This window comes from Tachypleus tridentatus, chromosome 4 (genome assembly GCF_004210375.1).
Source record: "Tachypleus tridentatus isolate NWPU-2018 chromosome 4, ASM421037v1, whole genome shotgun sequence".
Lineage (NCBI taxonomy): Eukaryota > Metazoa > Arthropoda > Merostomata > Xiphosura > Limulidae > Tachypleus > Tachypleus tridentatus.
Window position 1 is genome coordinate 934,751 of NC_134828.1, and position 27,019 is coordinate 961,769.

At 33.7% G+C, this 27,019-nt stretch overlaps 1 protein-coding gene across 1 annotated transcript in view; it reads right to left on the bottom strand.

Moving 5' to 3' along the window:
* LOC143249994 (uncharacterized) overlaps positions 1-24,195 on the bottom strand; it is a 34,278-nt gene extending 10,083 nt beyond the window's left edge. The window contains exons 1-9 of the mRNA XM_076500628.1: positions 24,191-24,195; positions 23,726-23,789; positions 15,042-15,145; positions 9,994-10,183; positions 8,054-8,175; positions 7,574-7,732; positions 7,000-7,113; positions 5,150-5,293; positions 907-1,118 (exon numbers count right to left, since the gene is read on the bottom strand). Coding sequence (XP_076356743.1) covers positions 907-1,118; positions 5,150-5,293; positions 7,000-7,113; positions 7,574-7,732; positions 8,054-8,175; positions 9,994-10,183; positions 15,042-15,145; positions 23,726-23,789; positions 24,191-24,195 — 1,114 coding nt within the window. The remainder of the gene's footprint in view (positions 1-906; positions 1,119-5,149; positions 5,294-6,999; positions 7,114-7,573; positions 7,733-8,053; positions 8,176-9,993; positions 10,184-15,041; positions 15,146-23,725; positions 23,790-24,190) is intronic.
* Between the last annotated feature and the right edge of the window lie 2,824 nt (positions 24,196-27,019).

Here is a 27,019-nt window from a genome sequence, read left to right on the forward strand (position 1 = left end):
AGATGAATAGACTACTTCAGGTTAAATCCATTTCAGCTACATCACTTTAGTTACCCGAAGAAAGCTCTCTATCTAGTTAAATTAATAAAACAAATACATAAAACCATATTGATAAAATTGATCATTTACCACCAGTCGATACTGAATGAAGTGATCACTTACCACCAGTCGATACTGAATAAAGTTATTACTTACCACCAATCAGTGTTGAATTAAATGATCACTTACCACCAGTCAATGGTGAATAAAGAAGGTTGGTCACTTACCACCAGTCGATGGTGAATAAAAAAGGTTGGTCACTTACCACCAGTTGATAGTGAATAAAGAAGGTTGGTCACTTACCACCAGTCGATGGTGAATAAAGAAGGTTGGTCACTTACCACCAGTCGATGGTGAATAAAGAAGGTTGGTCACTTACACCATTCGATGGTGAATAAAGAAGGTTGGTCACTTACCACAAGTCGATGGTGAATAAAGAAGGTTGGTCACTTATCACAAGTCGATGGTGAATAAAGAAGGTTGGTCACTTACCATAAGTCGATGGTGAATAAAGAAGGTTGGTCACTTACCACAAGTCGATGGTGAATAAAGAAGGTTAGTCATTTACCACCAGTCGATGTTCAATAAAGAACGTTGGTCACTTACCACAAGTCGATGGTGAATAAAGAACGTTGGTCACTTACCACTACTTACGAGGCCAGGAGTTTTTTTTAATATTACAATCTTCTTACTATTAAAAACCCACACTTAGATTTTCTACACTGTTACTAACTTAACAATAGACGATTGAATGTAAGAACTGGATTTCAGATGTCATTTTATCTATAAAGAAGACACTCTAACAGCTCAAACACTGGCAAACTCAGTTATTTCTTTCTTTCTCTTGTATTTGAACAAATAACTCACCCAAGCTTTGTAAGAATACGCCATAGTTATTCAGGGCGTCCACATTAACCGGATTTAACCGAAGTGCCGTTAGGTGAAGCTCCTCTGCCTCTTTGATTCTCCCAATTTGTGCCCGGAGAGAAGCCAACGATGAGTAGGCTTCGGCAAAATCTGGATCGACCTCAATCGCTCTCTTTAAAAATGTGTCAGCGATTTGGATTTTATCTTGTTTGCTGTAGACGAGACAGTATAAAAAACAGGCTTATTTATGACGTTTTTGCTTCAACTCTGATTATTGTCTTCGGAAGTAGAAATCACGAGTTAATGGAATGCTGTCGTTCTTCAAGAGATCTTGTAACATTCGAAGATAAGTAAATATTTTTACTTTTATACTATAAACTGATTTCCAGATTATCTTGACGTTTCTCTTGGACATTCGAAGTTTGATAATATTTTTAAAGGACGTAAACATTTCCACGGGAAGTTGCTTCAATCAAATGACTTCTGTTAGGGTCAGTCAGAGTTGGAGAAACAGAGAAACGGTTCAGATTTATGGAGACACTATAGTTTGAAAAGTGAATAAACTTTGGTTTTTAAAAGCAGTAAAACCACAGTAAACTATTCTGTTTTCTGTGAATTTTTCTCCTACGAACAAGGAAAAAAATCACATAAAGAGAAAAACAGAAGAGATATTCATTACCCAAAGGACGATACAAGACTGGAAACTGGAAAGTGACAACTACAGTAATGATTAGAATTAGAAAGGTATTCGCTACATCTCGTGTGTAATGAGCACGTGACTTTCACTGTAGAACACTTTCAGTTTGTTCAAACTATTAAGCAATATTTCAACACAAACGTTCCTAAAGTTGAACACAGTTTTACAGTGAATTAGTTTTGTCATAAAGTTGAACACAGTTTTACAGTGAATTAGTTCTGTCAAGGTTTCTTTACAGTCCTATTACACCCACTTTAGTAAGTTTTATACAAGACAGAATTTGATAAGAGTAATGACACACCCATTTTAGTAAGTTTTATACAAGACAGAATTTGGTAAGAGTAATGACACACCCACTTTAGTAGGTTTTATACAAGACAGAATTTGGTAAGAGTAATGACACACCCATTTTAGTAAGTTTTATACAAGACAGAATTTGGTAAGAGTAATGAGACACCCACTTTAGTAGGTTTTATACAAGATAGAATTTGGTAAGAGTAATGAGACACCCACTTTAGTAGGTTTTATACAAGATAGAATTTGGTAAGAGTAATAACACACCCATTTTAGTAGGTTTTATACAAGACAGAATTTGGTAAGAGTAATGAGACACCCACTTTAGTAGGTTTTATACAAGATAGAATTTGGTAAGAGTAATAACACACCCATTTTAGTAGGTTTTATACAAGACAGAATTTGGTAAGAGTAATGACACACCCATTTTAGTAGGTTTTATACAAGACAGAATTTGGTAAGAGTAATGACACACCCATTTTAGTAGGTTTTATAAATGAACGAGTTTTGTAAGAGTCCTACCATAACCACTTTACAATTTAGTAAGTTTTATAAATGAACGAGTTTTGTAAGAGTCCAACCATAACCACTTTACAATTTAGTAAGTTTCATAAATGAACGAGTTTTGTAAGAGTCCAACCATAACCACTTTAGGATTTAGTAAGTTTTATAAATGAACGAGTTTTGTAAGAGTCCAACCATAACAACTTTACAATTTAGTAAGTTTTATAAATGAACGAGTTTTGTAAGAGTCCTACCATAACCACTTTACAATTTAGTAAGTTTTATAAATGAACGAGTTTTGTAAGAGTCCAACCATAACAACTTTACAATTTAGTAAGTTTTATAAATGAACGAGTTTTGTAAGAGTCCTACCATAACCACTTTACAATTTAGTAAGTTTTATAAATGAACGAGTTTTGTAAGAGTCCTACCATAACCACTTTACAATTTAGTAAGTTTTATAAATGAACGAGTTTTGTAAGAGTCCTACCATGATCACTTTACAATTTAGTAAGTTTTATCAAACACCCAGTTTACAGAAACCCAGATTATTAGGTTTTACAAAAGGTTCACTTTAGTAAAAATATATAAATGCTTTTACTGCTAAGAATGAAAAGATAAAAGGGTAGAAAACTCCGCCATTAAGATCAAGAATTAACATTAACTGAAGACTAAAGACTTCACAACAGGTGTGTTGTAGAAGATGACAGCTACACCTAACAACAGAAGATAACATGATAAAAAGTCCAAGTAAACAAAGAATGAGACACTATGACGGTGTAAAAAATACATTATATATCAAGTAAAATTGTACCGAAACATAAACGAGGGTTAGTTCACTAAAATAACGAAGTGTTCTATGTACAATTGAGGCAACGGAAAATTAACTTCCCAATGATACCTGTCTATTGTATCTTATAAAGAACCTTAAACTACTAGACAAGATGTATTAACTTCCCAATGATACCTGTCTATTGTATCTTATAAAGAACCTTAAACTACTGGACAAGATGTATTAACTTCCCAATGATACCTGTCTATTGTATCTTATAAAGAACCTTAAACTACTAGACAAGATGTATTAACTTCCCAATGATACCTGTCTATTGTATCTTATAAAGAACCTTAAACTACTAAACAAGATGTATTAACTTCCCAATGATACCTGTCTATTGTATCTTATAAAGAACCTTAAACTACTGGACAAGATGTATTAACTTCCCAATGATACCTGTCTATTGTATCTTATAAAGAACCTTAAACTACTAGACAAGATGTATTAACTTCCCAATGATACCTGTCTATTGTATCTTGTAAAGAACCTTAAACTATTAGACAAGATGTATTAACTTCCCAATGATACCTGTCTATTGTATCTTATAAAGAACCTTAAACTACTAGACAAGATGTATTAACTTCCCAATGATACCTGTCTATTGTATCTTATAAAGAACCTTAAACTATTAGACAAGATGTATTAACTTCCCAATGATACCTGTCTATTGTATCTTATAAAGAACCTTAAACTACTAGACAAGATGTATTAACTTCCCAATGATACCTGTCTATTGTATCTTATAAAGAACCTTAAACTACTAGACAAGATGTATTAACTTCCCAATGATACCTGTCTATTGTATCTTATAAAGAACCTTAAACTACTGGACAAGATGTATTAACTTCCCAATGATACCTGTCTATTGTATCTTATAAAGAACCTTAAACTACTAGACAAGATGTATTAACTTCCCAATGATACCTGTCTATTGTATCTTATAAAGAACCTTAAACTATTAGACAAGATGTATTAACTTCCCAATGATACCTGTCTATTGTATCTTATAAAGAACCTTAAACTACTGGACAAGATATATTAACTTCCCAATGATACCTGTCTATTGTATCTTATAAAGAACCTTAAACTACTGGACAAGATGTATTAACTTCCCAATGATACCTGTCTATTGTATCTTATAAAGAACCTTAAACTACTGGACAAGATGTATTAACTTCCCAATGATACCTGTCTATTGTATCTTATAAAGAACCTTAAACTACTAGACAAGATGTATTAACTTCCCAATGATACTTGTCTATTGTATCTTATAAAGAACCTTAAACTACTGGACAAGATGTATTAACTTCCCAATGGTACCTGTCTATTGTATCTTATAAAGAACCTTAAACTACTAGACAAGATGTATTAACTTCCCAATGATACCTGTCTATTGTATCTTATAAAGAACCTTAAACTACTAGACAAGATGTATTCACTTCCCAATGATACCTGTCTATTGTATCTTATAAAGAACCTTAAACTACTGGACAAGATGTATTAACTTCCCAATGATACCTGTCTATTGTATCTTATAAAGAACCTTAAACTACTAGACAAGATGTATTAACTTCCCAATGATACCTGTCTATTGTATCTTATAAAGAACCTTAAACTACTAGACAAGATGTATTCACTTCCCAATGATACCTGTCTATTGTATATTGTAAATAACCTTAAACTACTAGACAAGATGTATTCACTTCCCAATGATACCTGTCTATTGTATCTTGTAAAGGAATTTAAACTACTAGACAAGATGTATTAACTTCCCAATGACCCATGACTATTGTATCTTATATAGAACCTTAAAGTACTAGATAAGATGTGTTAACTTCCCAATAATACCTATCTATTGTATCTTATAAGGAAGCTCTGTATTCTTTACTTACTTTTAAAACGACCCGACGTACCTGTATAGATTGGCTAGATTGAAGTAGGCCCTGGCGTGTAGTGGGTTGATGGAAATAGCAGTTCTGAAGTGGTGCTCAGCTTCTGTTGAGTCATGAAGCAAAGTGCCCAAATTGTTGTGTGCACTGGCATGGTCCGGCCACAAACTGAAACATATCGTATCGTGTTAGAGAACTGACTATAATACCAATATAACATGAAGTTTCAGAGGCTAGTTAGACTAACGACATTGTTATGCTCAAGGTGTAAGTGTTCTGTTAGTTTAGTGACTCAGATATCTTAAAGTTTGTGTCCTGATAGGCTTGGGTACAGCTGTTCTTAGGTGTATGTGTTTTGTTAACGTAAAGTATACTGTTTTGAAAGCCTGTGAAACTTGGTTTACCCTCATGTAAATATTGAGTAAAGAAATGCTCTAATCTCAGGTTAAGATCAAAGCGTAACTGTTACAGATAATCTTAGCGGATTTTAAAGTATCTAAACTCTTGAGGAAAAATGATTTTCTTGCTCGATATTAACGAAGTTGGAGAGTGTAGCATGATCATTGTTTCGGACAATATAACTCATCTAAACAACTAAAGCAGTTTACCTCATTTATATCAAGACAACTAAAGTAGCACGTTCATTGTTTGAAATATTAAGACCCGACTAAACAGCTACCGGATTTTCCCATGTTAAGTCATCATATGTAAGTAGCACGTTCATTGTTTGAAATATTTAGACCCGTATAAACAACTACCGGATTTTATCATATTAAGTAATCATATGTAAGTAGCACGTTCATTGTTTGTAATATTAAGACCCGTCTAAACAGCTACCGGATTTTACCATGTTAAGTCATCATATGTAAGTAGAACGTTCATTGTTTGAAATATTTAGACCCGTATAAACAACTACCGGATTTTATCATATTAAGTAATCATATGTAAGTAGCACGTTCATTGTTTGTAATATTAAGACCCGTCTAAACAACTACCGGATTTTACCATGTTAAGTCATCATATGTAAGTAGCACGTTCATTGTTTGAAATATTAAGACCCGTCTAAACAGCTACCGGATTTTACCATGTTAAGTCATCATATGTAAGTAGAACGTCCATTGTTTGAAATATTAAGACCCGTCTAAACAACTACCGAATTTTACCATGTTAAGTCATCATATGTAAGTGGCACGTTCATTGTTTGAAATATTAAGACCCGTCTAAACAGCTACCGGATTTTACCATGTTAAGTCATCATATGTAAGTAGCACGTTCATTGTTTGAAATATTAAGACCCGTCTAAACAACTACCGGATTTTATCATATTAAGTCATCATATGTAAGTAGCACGTTCATTGTTTGAAATATTAAGACCCGTCTAAACAGCTACCGGATTTTACCATGTTAAGTCATCATATGTAAGTAGCACGTTCATTGTTTGAAATATTAAGACCCGTCTAAACAACTACCGGATTTTACCATGTTAAGTCATCATATGTAAGTAGCACGTTCATTGTTTGAAATATTAAGACCCGTCTAAACAACTACCGGATTTTACCATGTTAAGTCATCATATGTAAGTAGAACGTTCATTGTTTGAAATATTAAGACCCGTCTAAACAACTACCGGATTTTACCATGTTAAGTCATCATATGTAAGTAGCACGTTCATTGTTTGAAATATGAAGACCCGTCTAAACAACTACCGGATTTTACCATGTTAAGTCATCATATGTAAGTAGAACGTTCATTGTTTGAAATATTAAGACCCGTATAAACAACTACCGGATTTTATCATATTAAGTCATCATATGTAAGTAGAACGTTCATTGTTTGAAATATTAAGACCCGTATAAACAACTACCGGATTTTACCTGATAGCTATCCGGTAATGTTTCACTGCAAGGTCTACGTCACCCAGATCTTTTTGGAGATTTGCAAAGTTGTAGTGGATCTTGGCATTCTGGGGAACCGACTCCAGTCCAGATCTGGAAGAAATTCTTAGCTAAGATTGCAGCACTGGCTTATGAACTTTTTCAAACTAGAACCTTGTCATAAAACATTAGTTCTAACAAAATAAAGTTTTTATTTCACCAAAAATTCAACAGCAGCAAATTATATTTTTTTTACGTAAGAACAAATATATGTCGGCCAGTTTCCTGGTTTGATTTGTTCAAGTTGTAGGGACTGTATAGTGTTAATTGTCCTGTTTTAAACTAAATTATAACTTTTTCGGGTTACAGGGACTGTATATGGTTTATTATCCTATTTTAAACTTAAAAAATATTAAAAAGGTTGAATATTGTCAGTTTCCTGTTTAGAATTAAAGACAGTATTTACTTATATTAACGTGTTTTATAATCACGTTCGTAATAACCGTTGGAACATTTTTCATTCGTCTGTTAATTTTTTGATTCAGCACCAGGTGACTCGATGTTGGAAACCCACCTGAAGAGAGATTCTCTCGATGACCATACAGCGTTTCTTCTCGCCGTCTTTAACATGAAGGTGGTCACAATAACCAGAGTCAAGACTCTGCAACTCCATGTGTACTTCGTGCTCTTCAGCTTGTGAAGTCCATGAACAACGAGAACAAAGAATCCAGCACTAAGAAGGAAACTTTGGTTGTAATACCCAGTAAGAATATAATAAATGTCCAAACACGGAGAAAAGAAGATTTCATGAAACTTACGTGTCAAGATATTTCTACATGGTTTGTGATCCTCATGTCAGAAGTACCTATTAGTGGACAAAGAATTAAACCTTCACTGCGTTATTTTTATCCTATTTGGATCTGAAAGATTCTCCAAAAGATGTGCCTCTCTTGTTATTAAGTATTATCTGAACTCAGTGCGTAGACGATCCACTTGAATAACACGAGTCCTACTGTAACGTAAACGTTAAACCTTGAATGTTAGTTAGTCTTACCTTGGTATGTAGAGAACCCGCTCAGCCACCACGAATCCTACGGTCACGAGAAGATTGGAAGCCGGTAGGAAAGGGAAAACACAAGTTGCTAAGCCTATCGTTAACAACTTAGTTTCGCCATTCTAAATAAGAAAATAAAAACTGCATTTGAAATAATGAAATTCAAACCTAAAGTTCATGTCTTGTCGTTGTTTTTCATCAGAGTTTGTCAGGACGTCATTTTTAAAGCTTTAATTGGTTATCATGTATTAGCTATGTTGTAAAAAATTGTGACATCCTGAGATGATTCCACAATTAGGCATTCTCTAAAGTCTGTTGGCTACAGAGATCAGAATGATGATGTTAGTCAAACCCAGCAAATCTGTCATAAGCTCTGGTGGATACACAGATCACGATGATGTTGGTAATAAAACCCAGCAATGACCTGTCACAAATCCTATAACCACTACTAAGTCAAACATTACAAACTGACTTGTTACTCTGCTTAACAGGTGAGTTCTGTTATCCCCCACTAACGTCTGATCAAAACTTGTTATTTACATTAACCAGTACTAAAAACTAGCCTAATAAGCAGCTTATTTATTACTCACGAAGAACAACACGACAAAAGTATTGTATTAGTTACACTGCACTGATTCTTCAGCGGTTAACGATACTATTGGCCGTAATCCCAATGGTATCTTAGATGGTTTGTCATCCCATAAGATTTAAGCTAGTTTTAAATCTCTTCACACAACATTACGAAAAGAAATGTAACTTCATAATAGTAAAGTATAATAAATGTCACAACAAAACATCATCATTATACACAACATACACACACGAATTTTTACAAACAACGTTAATGATGCTAGCTTTGAATAAACTGTGGAATGTAATTTTACAGCAGAATTAAAGGATGTAGGGATACAAAGGTTCTAATTCTCCTAAACGAAGCATTTGTTTCCTGTCTTTAGAATAGCTAAAGCTTTATTTCTTTGCCATGAAAACAAACATGTGAACAAGATAAATGCATGTAGCACATCTGTATAATAAAGGCAATTTTGTATATGGATATAAATGAAAGGTATGAACAGTTTTTTTGTTGAAGTTAAGCACAGAACTACACAATGGGCCATCTCTGCTCCTTGTATCAAAACCCGTCTTCTAGCGCTGTAAGTCTGTAGACATACCACTAAGCCACTAGGGAGAGATGAAAATATAAACAAGACATGAAGTGGTATCAACAGATAATTAAAGTATAAGAATGTATAATAGTTAAACGAGGTGTAAAATAACAAATGGACATAAAACATGATACTAATCAATGAGCATAATGATTGTATCACAGATATATTGAAGGGTAAAATAAAGGACTGATGATCAGTAGGCTATAGTAATAGAAGGAGATAAAACAGAAAATAATCGAGATTTAACAAATAAAAGAAAAAGTGTGAGAGTCAACTTTATTGTTTATTTATTATTACTTTAATCAATAGTATTTGTTAAAAATATTTTTATCTATCTTATTTTGATATTTTTATCTTTTATTATTATTGTGCTTTTATTATAGATGTTTTTACTTCGTTTGTTTATTATGTGCATTTATGACCAAACGAAATCTCCTATGTTGGCTGAGTCTCGTGAAATATTATTGGGTTTACGACCGAAAATGTCGTTACAAACGAGACTACCAAATGATGTATTCTAATCTTTCTGGGCAAGAATGTAACAAAAGTATATTTAATTAGCTACACTTATCAACAGGTTGATTTTTAGTTTCGCTCTAAGTAAGTAGTTTGGAAGTTAATATAAGTTGACATCCAATTTATTAGTTACAGAAATACGTTAGGTAAAAATATTTATTGACAGTGCCACGTTCTGTATATGATGTTTTCATAAAGTTGTTAAGGTAGCTTACAAGGACCCACCCAACGACCACAACACCTACCTCGTCTTACCTGAGATGATGATGTCACGAACCAGATGATCATTGCAATCCCGAAAAATGTAAGTATTGTGACAAGATTCCGAAGATCCCATATCGACTCCACGAGAGGAATACTACCCATCTGCCAGTCATAAGAGAGAGTAGCTGGATATAGAAGCAGGCCCAAATTGAACGCAGTTAGATAAGAATATGTGAGAACCCTATAAAACAACAGATTATATATATATATATATAAAAACATTATGTTACAAACGTACAAGGCAATATTTATAAAACACCAATAAGAATGTCGCATATGAAATGATTAAATAAGTTAATCGAGTTATCAGAAAAGGAAAATCGTATGGGAAACACAGACTACGTCAGTAATAAATACTAATTTTATTCAAAGAAAGAACAAAGTTCAACATATTGGAGAAACGAATCATACATTTTCACACCATAAAAAAAGTATGTTATTTTGTTTTCACAAGAACACAGAGCGTTACGAATCTAACGCCAAGGAAAATATTATTTATTAATATTCTAAAAAGTATAGTAAGGTTATTTAAGACCTGAACTAGCAGCTATACGTGCACAGAAACTGTCATTCGAATTCTTCAGACACAATCTTTTTACCTGTGAATAAACAATATTGACATGGAAATCTCTCGAATCGTTGTAAGCAATAATTCAGTTCCAACTTACGTACTACAGGATATACGACTTCATTTTTCTCATGGTTAAAACATTAAATTCTTTAGATCTGAGAAGTAAAAATTCTGTTCAAAATAATTCAAGATTCAGAGCATACCTGAATTTATATTTACTTTACCCATTCGTTTTAAATCACAGACCAAGAGATTCAATTTTTACACGACATTTACAATGTTCGAGTTGAATTCACTAGCGTTCGTTTGTTGAATAATTGGGACTGGAGCTCTGTATGCATTTATTAGCTAACATTATTAGGTTTCGTGAGTTTACTTAATATATTGTTTGTATAGCAGTGATTTATTGCCAGCGTTTATACAAGGCGATTGTAGGGTGAAGAGAAGTCTTCGCAGAAAGGTTAATATATGATGATTGTGGATTAAAACAAAAGTCCTTATAAGGTGCCCATTGACTTACAAAAGATTGAACGTGTTTAACATCTACTTGCAAAATGTTATACCTGGCGAACAGCAGCTAAGTAAAATATTTAACATGGTGAATGGAAACAAAGGAATACATCTTATCAGACCAACAGCAACAAAGAAAAACACTTTATATGGTGAATACTAACTGAATAAAAATATTATATTTGATAAATAGTAACCAAATTAAACAGATTATCCAGTAAACAGTAACTAAATAAAACACATTATCCAGTAAACAGTAACTAAGTAAAACACATTATCCAGTAAACAGTAACTAAGTAAAACACATTATCCAGTAAACAGTAACTAAGTAAAACACCTTATCTAATAAACAGTAACTAAGTAAAACACATTATCCAGTAAACAGTAACTAAGTAAAACACATTATCCAGTAAACAGTAACTAAGTAAAACACCTTATCTAATAAACAGTAACTAAATAAAACACATTATCCAGTAAACAGTAACTAAGTAAAACACCTTATCCAGTAAACAGTAACTAAATAAAACACATTATCCAGTAAACAGTAACTAAATAAAACACATTATCCAGTAAACAGTAACTAAATAAAACACATTATCCAGTAAACAGTAACTAAGTAAAACACATTATCTAATAAACAGTAACTAAATAAAACACATTATCCAGTAAACAGTAACTAAGTAAAACACCTTATCCAGTAAACAGTAACTAAGTAAAACACCTTATCTAATAAACAGTAACTAAATAAAACACATTATCTAATAAACAGTAACTAAATAAAACACATTATCCAGTAAACAGTAACTAAGTAAAACACCTTATCTAATAAACAGTAACTAAATAAAACACATTATCCAGTAAACAGTAACTAAGTAAAACACCTTATCCAGTAAACAGTAACTAAATAAAACACATTATCCAGTAAACAGTAACTAAATAAAACACATTATCCAGTAAACAGTAACTAAATAAAACACATTATCCAGTAAACAGTAACTAAGTAAAACACATTATCTAATAAACAGTAACTAAGTAAAACACATTATCTAATAAACAGTAACTAAATAAAACACCTTATCCAGTAAACAGTAACTAAGTAAAACACATTATCCAGTAAACAGTAACTAAGTAAAACACCTTATCCAGTAAACAGTAACTAAGTAAAACACCTTATCTAATAAACAGTAACTAAGTAAAACACATTATCTAATAAACAGTAACTAAATAAAACACATTATCCAGTAAACAGTAACTAAGTAAAACACATTATCTAATAAACAGTAACTAAGTAAAACACATTATCCAGTAAACAGTAACTAAGTAAAACACCTTATCCAGTAAAGAGTAACTAAGTAAAACACCTTATCTAATAAACAGTAACTAAGTAAAACACATTATCCAGTAAACAGTAACTAAGTAAAACACCTTATCTAATAAACAGTAACTAAATAAAACACATTATCCAGTAAACAGTAACTAAATAAAACACATTATCCAGTAAACAGTAACTAAGTAAAACACATTATCCAGTAAACAGTAACTAAGTAAAACACCTTATCCAGTAAACAGTAACTAAGTAAAACACCTTATCTAATAAACAGTAACTAAATAAAACACATTATCCAGTAAACAGTAACTAAATAAAACACATTATCCAGTAAACAGTAACTAAGTAAAACACATTATCCAGTAAACAGTAACTAAGTAAAACACCTTATCTAATAAACAGTAACTAAATAAAATACTTTATCTAGTAAATAGTGACTAAATAAAACACCTTATCTGGTAAATAGTGACTAAATAAAACACCTTATCTAGTAAACAGTAACTAAATAAAATACCTTATCTAGTAAATAGTGACTAAATCAAAAACCTTATCTAGTAAACAGTAACTAAATAAAACACCTTATCTGGTAAATAGTGACTAAATAAAACATCTTATCTAGTAAACAGTAACTAAATAAAACACCTTATCTAGTAAACAGTAACTAAATAAAATACCTTATCTAGTAAATAGTGACTAAATCAAAAACCTTATCTAGTAAACAGTAACTAAATAAAACATCTTATCTAGTAAATAGTGACTAAATAAAACACCTTATCTAGTAAATAGTGACTAAATAAAATACCTTATCTAGTAAACAGTAACTAAATAAAACACCTTATCTGGTAAATAGTGACTAAATAAAACACCTTATCTAGTAAACAGTAACTAAATAAAATACTTTATCTAGTAAATAGTGACTAAATAAAACACCTTATTTAGTAAATAGTGACTAAATAAAACACTTTATCTGGTATATAGTGACTAAATAAAACACCTTATCTGGTAAACAGTGACTAAATAAAACACCTTATCTGGTAAATAGTGACTAAATAAAACACCTTATCTAGTAAACAGTAACTAAATAAAATACTTTATCTGGTAAATAGTGACTAAATAAAACACCTTATCTGGTAAATAGTTACCATATGTTAGACCTTATTTGGTAAATAGTAACCACAGATTATTTATTTAAAAATGGCTGGTATGGATAGAGAAAGCACTATGTAGCGGAGCGAACAACGTTTCGACCTTCTTCGGTCATCGCCAGGTTCACAAAGAAAGAAATGGTTACTGACCCATAGCTGACCACATGTTTGAAGGCAGTTGTGTAATTGAGTGTAGGAATGTATAGGGCGTGCTTAGATGCTTGATATATTTATTAACGTAGGTGTAAAGGTGTTCCTTTGTATTGGTTTATTTTGGGCTTGAGTTGTTGTATAAGTAAGGCTTCTTTAATTTTGCGTTTGTTTATGTTTGTTTATTTAGTATTTGGGTGTTTTCTATGGTTATGTTGTGTTTATTTGACTTGCAGTGTTCGAAAACGTGTGAAGGTGACTTTTTGTGTTCTTTGAATCCGGTTTCAATTTTTTCTACTTATTTCTCCAATGTAGAAGTCGTGGCACGCCCTCTACATTCCTATACTCAATTACCCAACACCTTTAAACATGTGGTCAGCTACTGGTCAATAATCCTTTCTTTCTTTATGAACCTGACAATGACCGAAGAAGGTCGAAACGTTGTTCGTTCCTTTACATAATGCTTTCTCTACACATACCAGCCAATTTTAAATAAATAATTTTTTTTACAACTGGGTTTTCTCGTCATCACGGATGACCACATATTAGACCTTAACTGGTAAATAGTGACCACATGTTATACCTTATCTGGTAAATAGTGACCACATATTAGACCTTAATTGGTAAATAGTAACTGCATGTTACAACTTAGTTGGTAAATAGTAACTAAATAAAACACCTTTCTTATAAATAGTAACTAAATGAAACCTCTTATCTCATAAATAGTGACCACATGCTACACCTTATTTGGTAAATAGTAACTAAAATAAAATATCTTATCTAGTAAAAGACAGCTTGAAAAAATGTTATATGTTGGATGTAAAATTAGGTAAGGTCTTACATGGTGAATATCAACTTGTTTATAAACTTTCTCAGCGAACAGCAGTTTGAAAAATATTCTATCTGAAGAATAAACAGCAACCTAAATAATATCTTTCTTGGGAAACAGAAGGTTATCAAAACAGTATTTGATTAGTAGCAACTTGGAAAAGCTCTCACCTGATAATTACGAACATTGATAGCATCGTGTTTAAATTAGTATAACCAGGTAAAATTTCTCACTTGATAATTAGGAACATAGAGAACACCTTCTTTGAGTTAGAGCAACTAGTCAAAGGTTCTTATCTGATAGTCAACAACCACCTTCACGTTACACTTACATGCCCTATATATATATAACAACCATCTTCACGTTACACGTATACGTCCGATAGTCAACAACGCCTTCACGTTACACATTAGAACATAGAGAATGCATAGTTTGCATATTAAATAATAGCAAGAAACTTAGAAAACGTTCTAATAAAATGAATAAAATGATAGGAAAGGCTCAAACCTGGTAAAGAGTGACTTGGAAAATGCAGCTGGATTGTCTTGGTCAGAGAATTGAGGTAAACTTCCATTGAGTAGCCACACTCGAAACCCCACCAGGACATTTAACTGGAGTTAAAAGAGAAAATTATAAATAAAATGTTTTATCTTAGATCATTCTTATCTAAACTAAACAGATAATCAGAAAGCCCTTAAAGGATCTCATATACATGCCCTATAGATAACAACCACCTTCACATTACACACACACGTTGTATAGATAACAACCACCTTCACATTACACACACACGTCGTATAGATAACAACCACCTTCACATTACACACACACGTCCCATAGTTTAGCTTTCCTATGTTCATTTAGTCTTTCTACCTCCATGTACAACATCAGTTCTACAGCCACTAGATAATGGAATTATTCAGTGTATAAAATTGAAATACAGAAAATTGATGCTTCAGCATATTATTGCAAACATGGACGACTGTAAGAGAGCATCTGAAATTACCATGAAAATTGGCATGTTAGATGCAATTGTATTTTTAAATCATTCAATCAAGTGCATAATAAAGTGCTTTCGAAACTGGATTTATAGAAAATGGCGGAGATTGTGGAGAAGTTGTTTGTTATGATGATTGTAGTGAAATCTAAACTCTGATTGAGAAGATTGATGCAGATGATTTTGTGAATGTGGAAAGTTTTGTGAACGTTGACAAGAATGTTTTAACAGAAACTGATTTATAATCTATAATAGAATCGCAAGATGATAACAGATGTGTTAGAGATTCAGAAGATTAACAAAATGGAAAAGATAGTGAGGAAATAGTAATTCCTGCTTCATAACAAGTGTTAAGTTACTTACGTATATTTTGAATGTCTATTTTTGTTCTTATTGTAATAAATATAGCATAAACAGTATAATAACTTTATTTACAAACGTCTTACTTCTCTTGAGTCAAACGAGTATTATATATTAAAATAAATGCATGTTCACTGTCTAAGCTGGAAAACCTGCTTAAGCCAGATATTTTCCTCGGCCCCGTGCGATTCCGCCTCAGACTAACACAAGAAATTAGAGACTCGTCCGAAAGAAATGGGTCTCGGCATGGCCAGGTGGTTAGGGCGCTCGGCTCGTAATCTGAGGGTTGCAGGTTCAAACCCCGTCGCACCCACCTTGCTCACCCTCTCAGCCATGGGGGCGTTATAATGTAACGATCAATCTTCATTAGTAAAGAGTGGCCCAAGAGTTGGCGGTGGGTGGTGATGACTAGCTGCCTCCCCTCTAGTCTAACACTGCTAAATTAGGGACGGCTAGCAAAGATAACCGTCGTGTAGCTTTGCACGAAAATTCAAAAACAAATAAACTGAGAGAAATTATAATATGTAACAAGAATCGTTGTATACATGCCACATTTTTATATTTAGGATCTATGATACTTCCTAGGTATTTATACAACTCTATGTTGTATTCGGATACATTTATTTCATGGTATACGTTTCTACCGTGTTTTTTTTAAACAAAATTCGAAAGTTTAATCCAGAATACTTTCAGAACGAGCAGAGTAAGAACCAGAAATTCATACGTTTTCTCAATTGATTACACTCTGAACAATGTGAGCTAATTTTCACAGAACTACTGCACTGTTGTAAGTGATTTATATATTGTTTCAGTTGTAGGACCTACAAATCTCAATGTCTTCACTATTTATTATAACGATACTTAGTTTTCTTTGTCCTGAAAATGCGCGCGCACTTCATTTCAACAGACGGGTGTGAATGTACAAGCTATTCTGTTCACAATGGACATTTATAAGTTGTTTAACTATTTAACAGCAGTATTTAACGTATCTCTCAATCGTGGTTATATTTCGCTTCGCTTCTTTATGGGTATTTGGATATGTTGGAAATTTTTATACCCAGGAGGGTCAGGTGTAAAAAACCTCTTCCTACATCTTGGTTATATCTCCGTCTCTTGGTTTGTTTTTGAATTTCGCGCAAAGCTACACGAGGACTATCCGCGCTAGCTGTCTCTAATTTAGCAGTGTAAGACTAGAAGGAATGCAGCTAATCATCACCACTCACCACCAATTTTTTGGGCTACTTTTTTACTAACGAATAGTGGGATTAACCGTCACATTATTACGCCCCACGACTGAAATTGCGAGCATCTTTGGTGTGACGAGGACTCGAACCCACGACCCTTAGATTACGAGTCGAGCACCCTAACCACCTGGCCATGCCGTGTCCCGATTCTTGGTGGCAAGCATATTTATGTTTCTCAAGGAAGGAAAAGCCAGTGAATAAACCAGAAAGCTACCGACCAATTAGTCTGAAGGGTTGTGTAGGCCTAATTGTAGAAACAGCTATTAATAATAGATTCTCCACTTTTTTGGAGATCTCATCAAAATTACCTAAAGCTCAAAATCATTTCAGAAAATTTCGGCAAACAACAGGGTTATTTAGTTGGGTTAAAATCATAATAAATAATTTTAATTAAGACAAATACACTGTCTCCCGCTTTCTCGCTATAAAGAAAGCACTCGACACTATATGACATAACAGGCTACGATACAACACAAGAAACAAATGGATATACCGACAGGTGTTATTCACTGGTTGTTTAGCTTTTTAGATAATATAACATGTAATGTGAATGTGGAGTGTAACTTCTTAGAGTATTTTATTTCAGAGGCGGGTATTCGCCAGGGAGGGATAGTTAACCCTAATGTTTTTATCACATTTGCAAGCGATATTCCCATAACAGCTCCAACTTTTAGGCTTACTTCATAATTCGCAGACGTTGTGGCAATATGGAAGAGTCCTACGACCAGTTTAAGAAACGCCCCAAATTTACAACCAGTTGTAAATAAAATAATTCAATACTGTAAAAACAAACAAACAAACAATAATATAGAATCAAAATGCATGTTCCGACAAACAGTTTAATATTATTCTCACTAAGTGTTATACGCTTAACATTCACAGACATAGTCTTGAAAAGTAGTATTAGTGTAATGGTTTTTCTGTTTGTTTATTTGGAAGTAAGTAAAAAAGTTTCACAATGGGCTATCAGTGCAATTAACTTACTGTTTGAACACTAAATTCTCTAGTCTTGAAATTCATAGACATGGTCCTGAAGAGGTAAGCAGGATCATATATATATATATAGGACGAAAACACACTTTAGTAGGCATTTTGCACAACAATATATTAAAAGCTTATCAAAGTGTTTTCATTTTATTTTATACTATTTATTTACAGTATTAAGTTCGACAGTTTAACTGCAGCTAAAGCAAGAAACGCACACAATTTACGATATTATATCTTTATTAAATATAGCCAATTCATACTTCATAAAGGCTTAGCTAATGTTAGGCTTAAGAAAAATGCCTGCGATTTAAATTATTTTGTATTGACCAAGAAATCCTGTAATTTAGATGTACTGTAATAAATTATACTAATTCAACTGTAAATGTTTATCGAGTCTCCGCTAGTTAGAGAATAATGCTCTCAGGGATTGTTAAGAATTTTACTCAATTTATGTGTTAACACGTTTTCCAAACTGCTTTTGAAATCAAATCAGGTCTTATAAGGGGCTGTTATATAAAGTTATTCACAGTCTGAAAGCCAAGAGCACAATAATAATATTCTTCAAAGTGAAGGTCACAGTAAAAATAGTCTTCAAAATCAAGGTCACAGTAAGTTTTTCTATGAAAGTCAAGGTCCCAAAAAGCATATTCTTGAAACTCAAAGTTACAGTAAAAGTATTCTTTATCGGGCCCAGCATGGCCAGGTAGTTAGAGCGCTTAACTTGTAATTGGAGGGTCGCGGAATCGAATCCCCGTTACACCAAACATGCTCGCTCTTCTAGCCGTGGGGCATTATAATGTTACCGTCAATTCCCTATTAGTTGGTAAAGAGCAGTCCAAGAGTTAGCAGTGGGTAGTGATAACTAGCTGCTTTTCATCCAGTCTTACACTGCTAAATTAGGGACGGCTAGCGCAGATAGCCCCCGTGTTGCTTTACGCGAAATTCAAAAACAAACAAACAATAATTCTTTGTCAAAATCAAACCAAACAAATTTCAGTAAAAAGTGGCATTTTATGAGGAACGCTTTGACAATTTTTACTGAAAGAAAAAAAACCTGCTTATTTTCGAAGTTTAGAACTATATAATGGTGAAATGAGGAAGTAACAGAACTCGGTAGAAACAGTAATTATTAACTCCTACATGTCTAAACGGCACGGGGAAAGATTAATTTAGTTAGTTCAGGTGACTGCCAGAATACGGTGCTCTCTGATTTCAGTTGTACGTTTCTTTTGTTCAAATTCGTTGCCGCTAATTGGTGCGCTTAAAAGGTCTGAAATACCTAACGACTTTTTAACTCCATACTTATGTGCTCAGAATAGCTTTATCTTAATGAGCAGTAAATTTTAATCAGCGAATAAAAAAAAATTGTAAAAATAAAACAGGCATTTTATCATATCATTCCACCAGTTTTTACAGTTTGTAATACTGGACAAATAGACATATGAGGTATTACAGCAAAGAAAAGAAAAAGGATGAGGGAAACACAGGCAAACAAGAAGGACCTCGGCTGAGCTTTAGACAACTTCAACAGAATTTAAAATCTGCTGAGTTCTCTCATAAAGTAACATAGAATATTGAAGGTTAAGTAATATGAGATCTAAAAATAAACTATTATTGAAGTTTCTCTTTGGAAGAAACTTGCCTGAAACACTTTTTAATTTAAAGGCATAATTATATATACTTCACAATAAACTCAACAAGCAATCTTTCTTTTATTTTTTAAAAGTATTTAATTAGTGTATGTTATATACAGTTCACAAAGTAAGTGTCAAATCATTATATGCATGTCTCCGTTTTTATCGTTTTCAACCTATAAAATTGTTTAAAATTACCCAATCTTTAGGAACAAATTTGTACAACACACCGCTATATATGATGAAGAGGAACGGTGAGGCCCGGCATGACCAGGTGGTTAAGGCACTCGACTCGTAATCCGAGGGTCGCGGGTTCGAATCCCCGTCACACCAAACACGCTCGCCCCTTTCAGCTATGGTATCGTTATACTGTTACGATAAATCCCACTATTCGTTGGTAAAAGAGTAGCCCAAGAGTTGGCAGTGAGTGGTGATGACTACCTGCCTTCCCTCTAATTTTACACTGCTAAATTAGAGATGGCTAGCACAGATAGCTCTCGTTTGGTGTGACGGGGATTCGAACCCGCAACTCTTAGATTACGAGTCAAGTGTCTTAATCACCTGGCCATGCCGAGCCGATTAACGTAGTGATGAATGGCAATAATTTCCAAATGGTTAGCGCAGATAACCCTTTTCTAGCTTTGCGTGAAATTAAAGAAAACAAACAAAGAGAAACAGGGGTGCAAAGTCTAAGAAACTAGTTTGTATTATATAAATGAAAAAATTCATTTATAATAAATTTTAAAGTTATTTACATAAGTTTAAAATAATGACGATTGTTAGTTGGACAGTTGCAAGACACGCGGACAAAGGAAGTCATACACTTGGGGATCTTAGGCAATGGTGAGGAGAAGATAGAGGTAGAGATTATGACGTTATAGATCCACGAAGTGCTACTAGATGGCGCTGGCACAACGCAATGATGTTATTAGAGACAATTTTGTCATAGTCCTACAAAGCGAAACCAGGGGTATGTTGCTAGGCCGCCATAGGTTCATGAAGTCGTACAGCAGTCATAATGAGATCATGTAATCGAATGCTAGATTTTAATATATTACACTTATGTATGAAACATTAAGTAATTTTCCTATATTTAGCCATTCTTTTCACATTTCCTGATCTTTTATATGTAATTCACTTATGATCCTCAAAAGGATGCCTATTTAACATGCAAACTCACGACAATCATTTTATACTCTTTACTTTTAGAGATGGATGCTTTACAAAGATAAATGGTGTTCTACATGTACATTGTGTTACAAAGGCAAATTGTTGTGTCTCAACATGTAATTGCATCATTAGTGTCCTAGTTAAAGATATTATTTAATAATAAAACTATTACAACAATGTTACACATGTCAATTTTTATTACATATTCATTTGAATGAGACAAGTAATTTGCAGTTATCTGTAATGAAAGGTTTTATCATACTTAATGCGTTTTATAAACATTTAACAATTTAACATACAAACTATATTTTTCTGTTGTAAATTTCATATTTTATGTCTTGAAAAGGCTTTTTTGAACAAGTGAACTTACTCTACACATATATAGATATATCAAGTGTATCTTTCTTTTCAAAATATAACGTGGGAAAATTCAAATAATAGCTAGACTGTTTGTTATAAACTAGAGTGTCACCATTTGTTCTATAATGAAATCTCACACATGTTGAACAGTTCTTCCAAAATAATTGTTGTAAAGCATTAATATTTTGTGTTCATAAACTAAGTTCGTTTGTGTGTACACAAGTTAGTGGGAGGCTGGTCATGTGACGACCTTCGTATTTCCTACGACAGTAAGTTATTGGTAATAATAACTGGCTCATTCAAATAATGGATATTATATATGTTATAATTGTTGTCTTGTTGAATTTTAAAAGCAAAACTGCAGGTATCCCATGGAACATTGTTTGAAAGAAGCTATGAATACTTTAGAAATGTATTCGATACTTTCACAAGACTTATGTAATTGAAAATAATGTTTGTTGATGTGTTTGCCAGTGAGAAACTACCCAATCACGTAGATAAACAATTGTACACCAACAATCTGGATCTGGTTATACATGTGGTAGCCACTGGGTTTGTATTTACATTTGTTGAGATGAGAATGGAGAATAGTTTGATGTACCAGGAGTGATTACACAGAAGAAGATCGTGAAGACGAAATGTTGAATGTAAACTTACAACAAAACGTAATTAAAGAACCGTATTCGTCTGAATGTGTGAGAAAAATATTGCGTGTATTATGCTTGTTATTGTCGTTGACTTGTGTCCAAGATTGTTCAGTTATGTCTGTTATCAAAGAGTTATGTAAAAATGTTAAATGTTGTTATTCAATAATGGTCATTAAACACATTTATTATGTAGGAAGATGATTTACTGCAGAGTTTGTTAAATTAATGCTTAGGTTAAAGATAGTGAAACGTGCGTTATATGTGTATAGTAAGTTTATATGTTAAAAAAGTGTTCTTTTCAGGACATCAAATGTAAAAGTCACAGAACAAAAAATAAAATATATAAGTTAAGTTCTTGAATAAACACATAATATTTGTTTCGTTCAGATGACGGTAATAAAACTGACATGTGTAACATCATTATTACATGTTTATCGTTAAATAATAATTTTAATTAGGACATTAATGATGTAATTACAAGTTGGGACACATTAAAAACAGTTTGCCTTAGAAATCAAACGTACAAGTAGAACACCATTTATCTTTGTGAAACATAAGTAAATGAAAAACTATAAAGTCATAAGCGCAAAACGATTGTCGTAAGTGTGCATGTTAAATAAGCATCCTTTTAAGGATGATAAGATGCCCGGCATGGCCAGGTGGTTAAGGCACTCGACTCGTAATTTAAGGGTCGCAGATTCGAACCTCCGTCACACCAAACATGATCGTCCCTTTTAGCTGTGGTATCGTTATAAGGTTACGGTAAATCCCACTATTCGTTGGTAAAAAAGTAGCCCAAGTGTTGGCGGTGGGTGGTGATGACTAGCTGCCTTCCCTCTAGTCTTACACTGCTAAATTAGGAATGGCTAACGCAGATAGCCCTCGTATAGCTTTGCGCGAAATTCCAAACAAGCCAAACCAAGAATGATAAGTGATTTACACATAAAAGGTCAGGAAATGTGAAAAAAAATGAATTAGTGTTTTATACATAAATCGATTGATTAAATCTAGCTTTTGATTATATGCTGAAATATAATCTCCACTATATGGAACTATGACGTCACGTCCGCTACTCACAGCGGCTTAGCAACGCCTCCATAACAACGCCCCTATGGTTTCACTTTATGTAGCTATGTTACATTACTGCGTTCTGCCAGCGACCTCTGGTGACAATTCATTAAACTATGCCGCCACCTTCTCTACCTTTATCTTCCCCCCTTCTCATTGACTGTGACGTGCCTTACAAGAGCTCTGATAACAAGTAATAATATAAAAGTATAACATATAGAGATAAAATCATTTCTCAAGTTTATTGGATAAATAACTGGAATTACTTATTTAGACAAGTTATACACGTGAGGACTTGATACGACTCTTCTTTTACAACGAGTTTGGTTGTTATTATAACGGTGCTGGTCATTGTGTAAATGTTATCCTTATCATAAAGAAAGTAGGTGAAATGAATACAGTATTCACATTTTGATTTGATTTGGTGTTTACTTAGTATTTTTATAACTATCACATTTTATGTTATCAAAATGTGGTCAATGTTGTCCAGTATTTGTCTTATTTTGTATACTTTCTTATACTTAAGAAGTTGACCTACTAAAACATACCACATGCTGTGTTGGTAATGTATTTTTAAAACTGTTGGTGAATGTTACAATTAACAGTTTTCCTTAATGTTTACCATCATCAACATATAATTTCCATTTGTTTTCCATGCTATACTTTTACACTTTTAAAATACATATCAAACAAAATCAGTCAGCTCAATTTTCTTAACACTTACCACGAGCAAAATCGTCAGGGTATACCTGTCCACCCCTGGCCACTTTGGGACTTCTTTTCTTGACCTACAACAAAGAAACACACATAGAATTGTAAAATGAAACAAAGTGACAAACATTCCAGGAAGAATAAAACAATAAAAACAATTCTGTTTTATTTCATTAATTTACGTCGATTTTTAATAATATAAAACTTGAACCCTTCAAGAAAACTGACTAAGGTCATCTGTTCCCGTAACTAGGTAACAATAATCAACCTACACAACAATGTATTTACATAAAGATAATACTGGTTGTACTAACACAACACTGGTGTTGTATGTGTACAATAATATAGTTACATACAGAGATGACCAAGTTGTAACTACAAACATAAAGACACCACTTATTATATCTGTTACTGACACTACAGCTGCCTTCCGCCACGACTCATTACTGTCTCCATCTGTGACCTTTCTTTGAGTCACCTCATGCAGACGGATACATCAGATTGGAAACACAGTATTCACTATGACAAACATCTATCGAACCATTTCTCTGTTCTCATGTTTATGGATAGTTCGAAATCAAGTGACCCTGTGGGCTCTGTCATGGCTTCTTGTAGCTCGGTGATTGCTCACACGACCCTTTTTACGGTGTCTGTGTTCACTGCCGATTTGTATGCCAGTTCTCTTGCCCTGGATCACAAAGAAGCTAAAATGTACACTTAACTGCACTATTTACACTGACTCTCTAATCTCTCTTCTGGTATAGAAATGTTTTCTCGTGAGTTCTCATCCTGTTCTCTTGGGCACTGACTCTCTAATCTCTCTTCTGGTATAGAAATGTTTTCTCGTGAGTTCTCATCCTGTTCTCTTGGACACTGACTCTCTAATCTCTCTTCTGGTATAGAAATGTTTTCTCGTGAGTTCTCATCCTGTTCTCTTGGACACTGACTCTCTAATCTCTCTTCTGGTATAGAAATGTTTTCTCGTGAGTTCTCATCCTGTTCTCTTGGACACTGACTCTCTAATCTCTCTTCTGGTATAGAAATGTTTTCTCGTGAGTTCTCATCCTGTTCTCTTGGACACTGACTCTCTAATCTCTCTTCTGGTATAGAAATGTTTTCTCGTGAGTTCTCATCCTGTTCTCTTGGACACTGACTCTCTAATCTCTCTTCTGGTATAGAAATGTTTTCTCGTGAGTTCTCATCCTGTTCTCTTGGACACTGACTCTCTAATCTCTCTTCTGGTATAGAAATGTTTTCTCGTGAGTTCTCATCCTGTTTTCTTGGACACTGACTCTCTAATCTCTCTTCTGGTATAGAAATGTTTTCTCGTGAGTTCTCATCCTGTTCTCTTGGACACTGACTCTCTAATCTCTCTTCTGGTATAGAAATGTTTTCTCGTGAGTTCTCATCCTGTTCTCTTGGGCATTCAGAAACGGTTACCCCACTTTTTCGCCGTATTCTGTTTCTGTTGAGTTTTTCTGAATGCCTGCATACGGTGATATTCGCTGACGCTGCATTTAAGTCCGTCCGTATATGGACTGAGGTCCTATGATTAAGATTCGGCTTCGCGTCAGTTGGCAGTAAGCAACTTTATAATAAGCTTTTCTAGATCAAACCTAATGTTCTTTAGACGTCTGGTTTCCGTCAAGCTGTGGTTATAGCTTTTTAATGCCTCGTTTTCTTTTATCTGCTACTGATCCACCAACTTGTGACCTTTGTAACATTCAGGTCAAAACATCCCACGTTTTACTCTCGCGTCGTTGTTACGAATGTGAGAGATGGCACCATTTTAGACATGTAATAAGGATTTGTTATGCTTGATGTTGAACGTGTCATTAATGATGGTGACACGGTCTAACTTGCGTTTTTATCTTTTTACGGGTCATTGTCCTTTTTAATTTTATTCAGTTTTTTTTACCTAATTTATGACAATTGTTTCATCTTTATCTTGTTTTCTGTTTATTTATTATATTTAACTTATTATTTAGCGTTTGTAATGCTTGTTTAGCCTAGCTACTTTGCGTCATGAGGTACCAAACAATCGAACGTCAATAATAATCCAGCCACAAAAATATTTGCTAAACCAATCACGTAACACTTGACCAAAGTATACATTTTACTATTTTACAGGTTTTTGCGGCAACGCGAAAGCCTCTAATTTGAAACTGTGTGAACTCACTGCTCTTCAATAACAGTTTTTATTATAGATATAGTTAGGTAGAGGTAAATATTGGTCATTAGGAAAATACGGTAATAAGACATAAGTAATACACGATGTCATTTCCTGCTGCTACAGTGTGGGGAGAAATGTAGTGTCTCACTTGAAGACCAGCAGTACAACATACAAGTCATCTTGTTTTATTTTTGGGATTTCTTTCCTATATGAGCAATTAAATGTTTCAAAATTCATTGTAGCTCTCACTTGGAGTATTCATTGTAGCGCTCACGTGCACTTGGAGTAATCAATTTCTGGAGTAAAACGAATCTATTTCCTTTTATGGTTTGCTTGGTTGCTTTATAGTAAAACCACACTGGGCTTTCTGCTGTACTCATCTAGGGAATTCGAACCCGAACTAGTTGTAGTTTCTAAACTTACAGCTGTTCCACCGGGGGGAGGCGAACTCTGCAAACTTGCTTCGACACGCGACAGTGATAAGTCAGAGTAAAGAAGTCCCATGAAATTTAGCTGACGTAAATCCACTGTTGTTGTTGTTTTCATGATACTATTTTATATTGATACATAAGTAGCTCGTAAAACAGACGTATCATCCAAACTAAGACACTTTTGAATGAAGCAATTGTGTTTATTTGGCGATAAGAAAGCTTATTTCTTGTTAGAAAGACGTGTTTATAGGTTACTGCATGACTCGGCTACTTCAGCACTTGAAAGGTTTTGTGACTTCTGAGAGTTTTACTTGAGGAAGAAAAACTAAAAAGAAACAAAACCAAGGAACGCAGCGGGGGGCGTTTCGAACCGAGAACTGCTTTCTGCAAAGAATTGATCCTGCAGAAGTCGGTGCTCTTCAAGGTTTTCGTTCACGTGCCGTCTCAGGCGTTTCCTTGACAACTGCTAACCCGGAAGAGGATTCCTCACCTTTAGATAAGACGTAAAGAATGTGGTTATAACAGCTGGAATGTATACACGAATTACTGACATTCTGGAACTATTGTAAGGATGTTGGTGTAAAGGTACCACTAATAACCCCAGGTTGTTACAAGTTGTTACGCTGAAACACCCTCTTAGGAAAATATCAGTTAATATTAACTTTTACTTCAAACGTTGGGAAAAACAACAACAACACGTGTT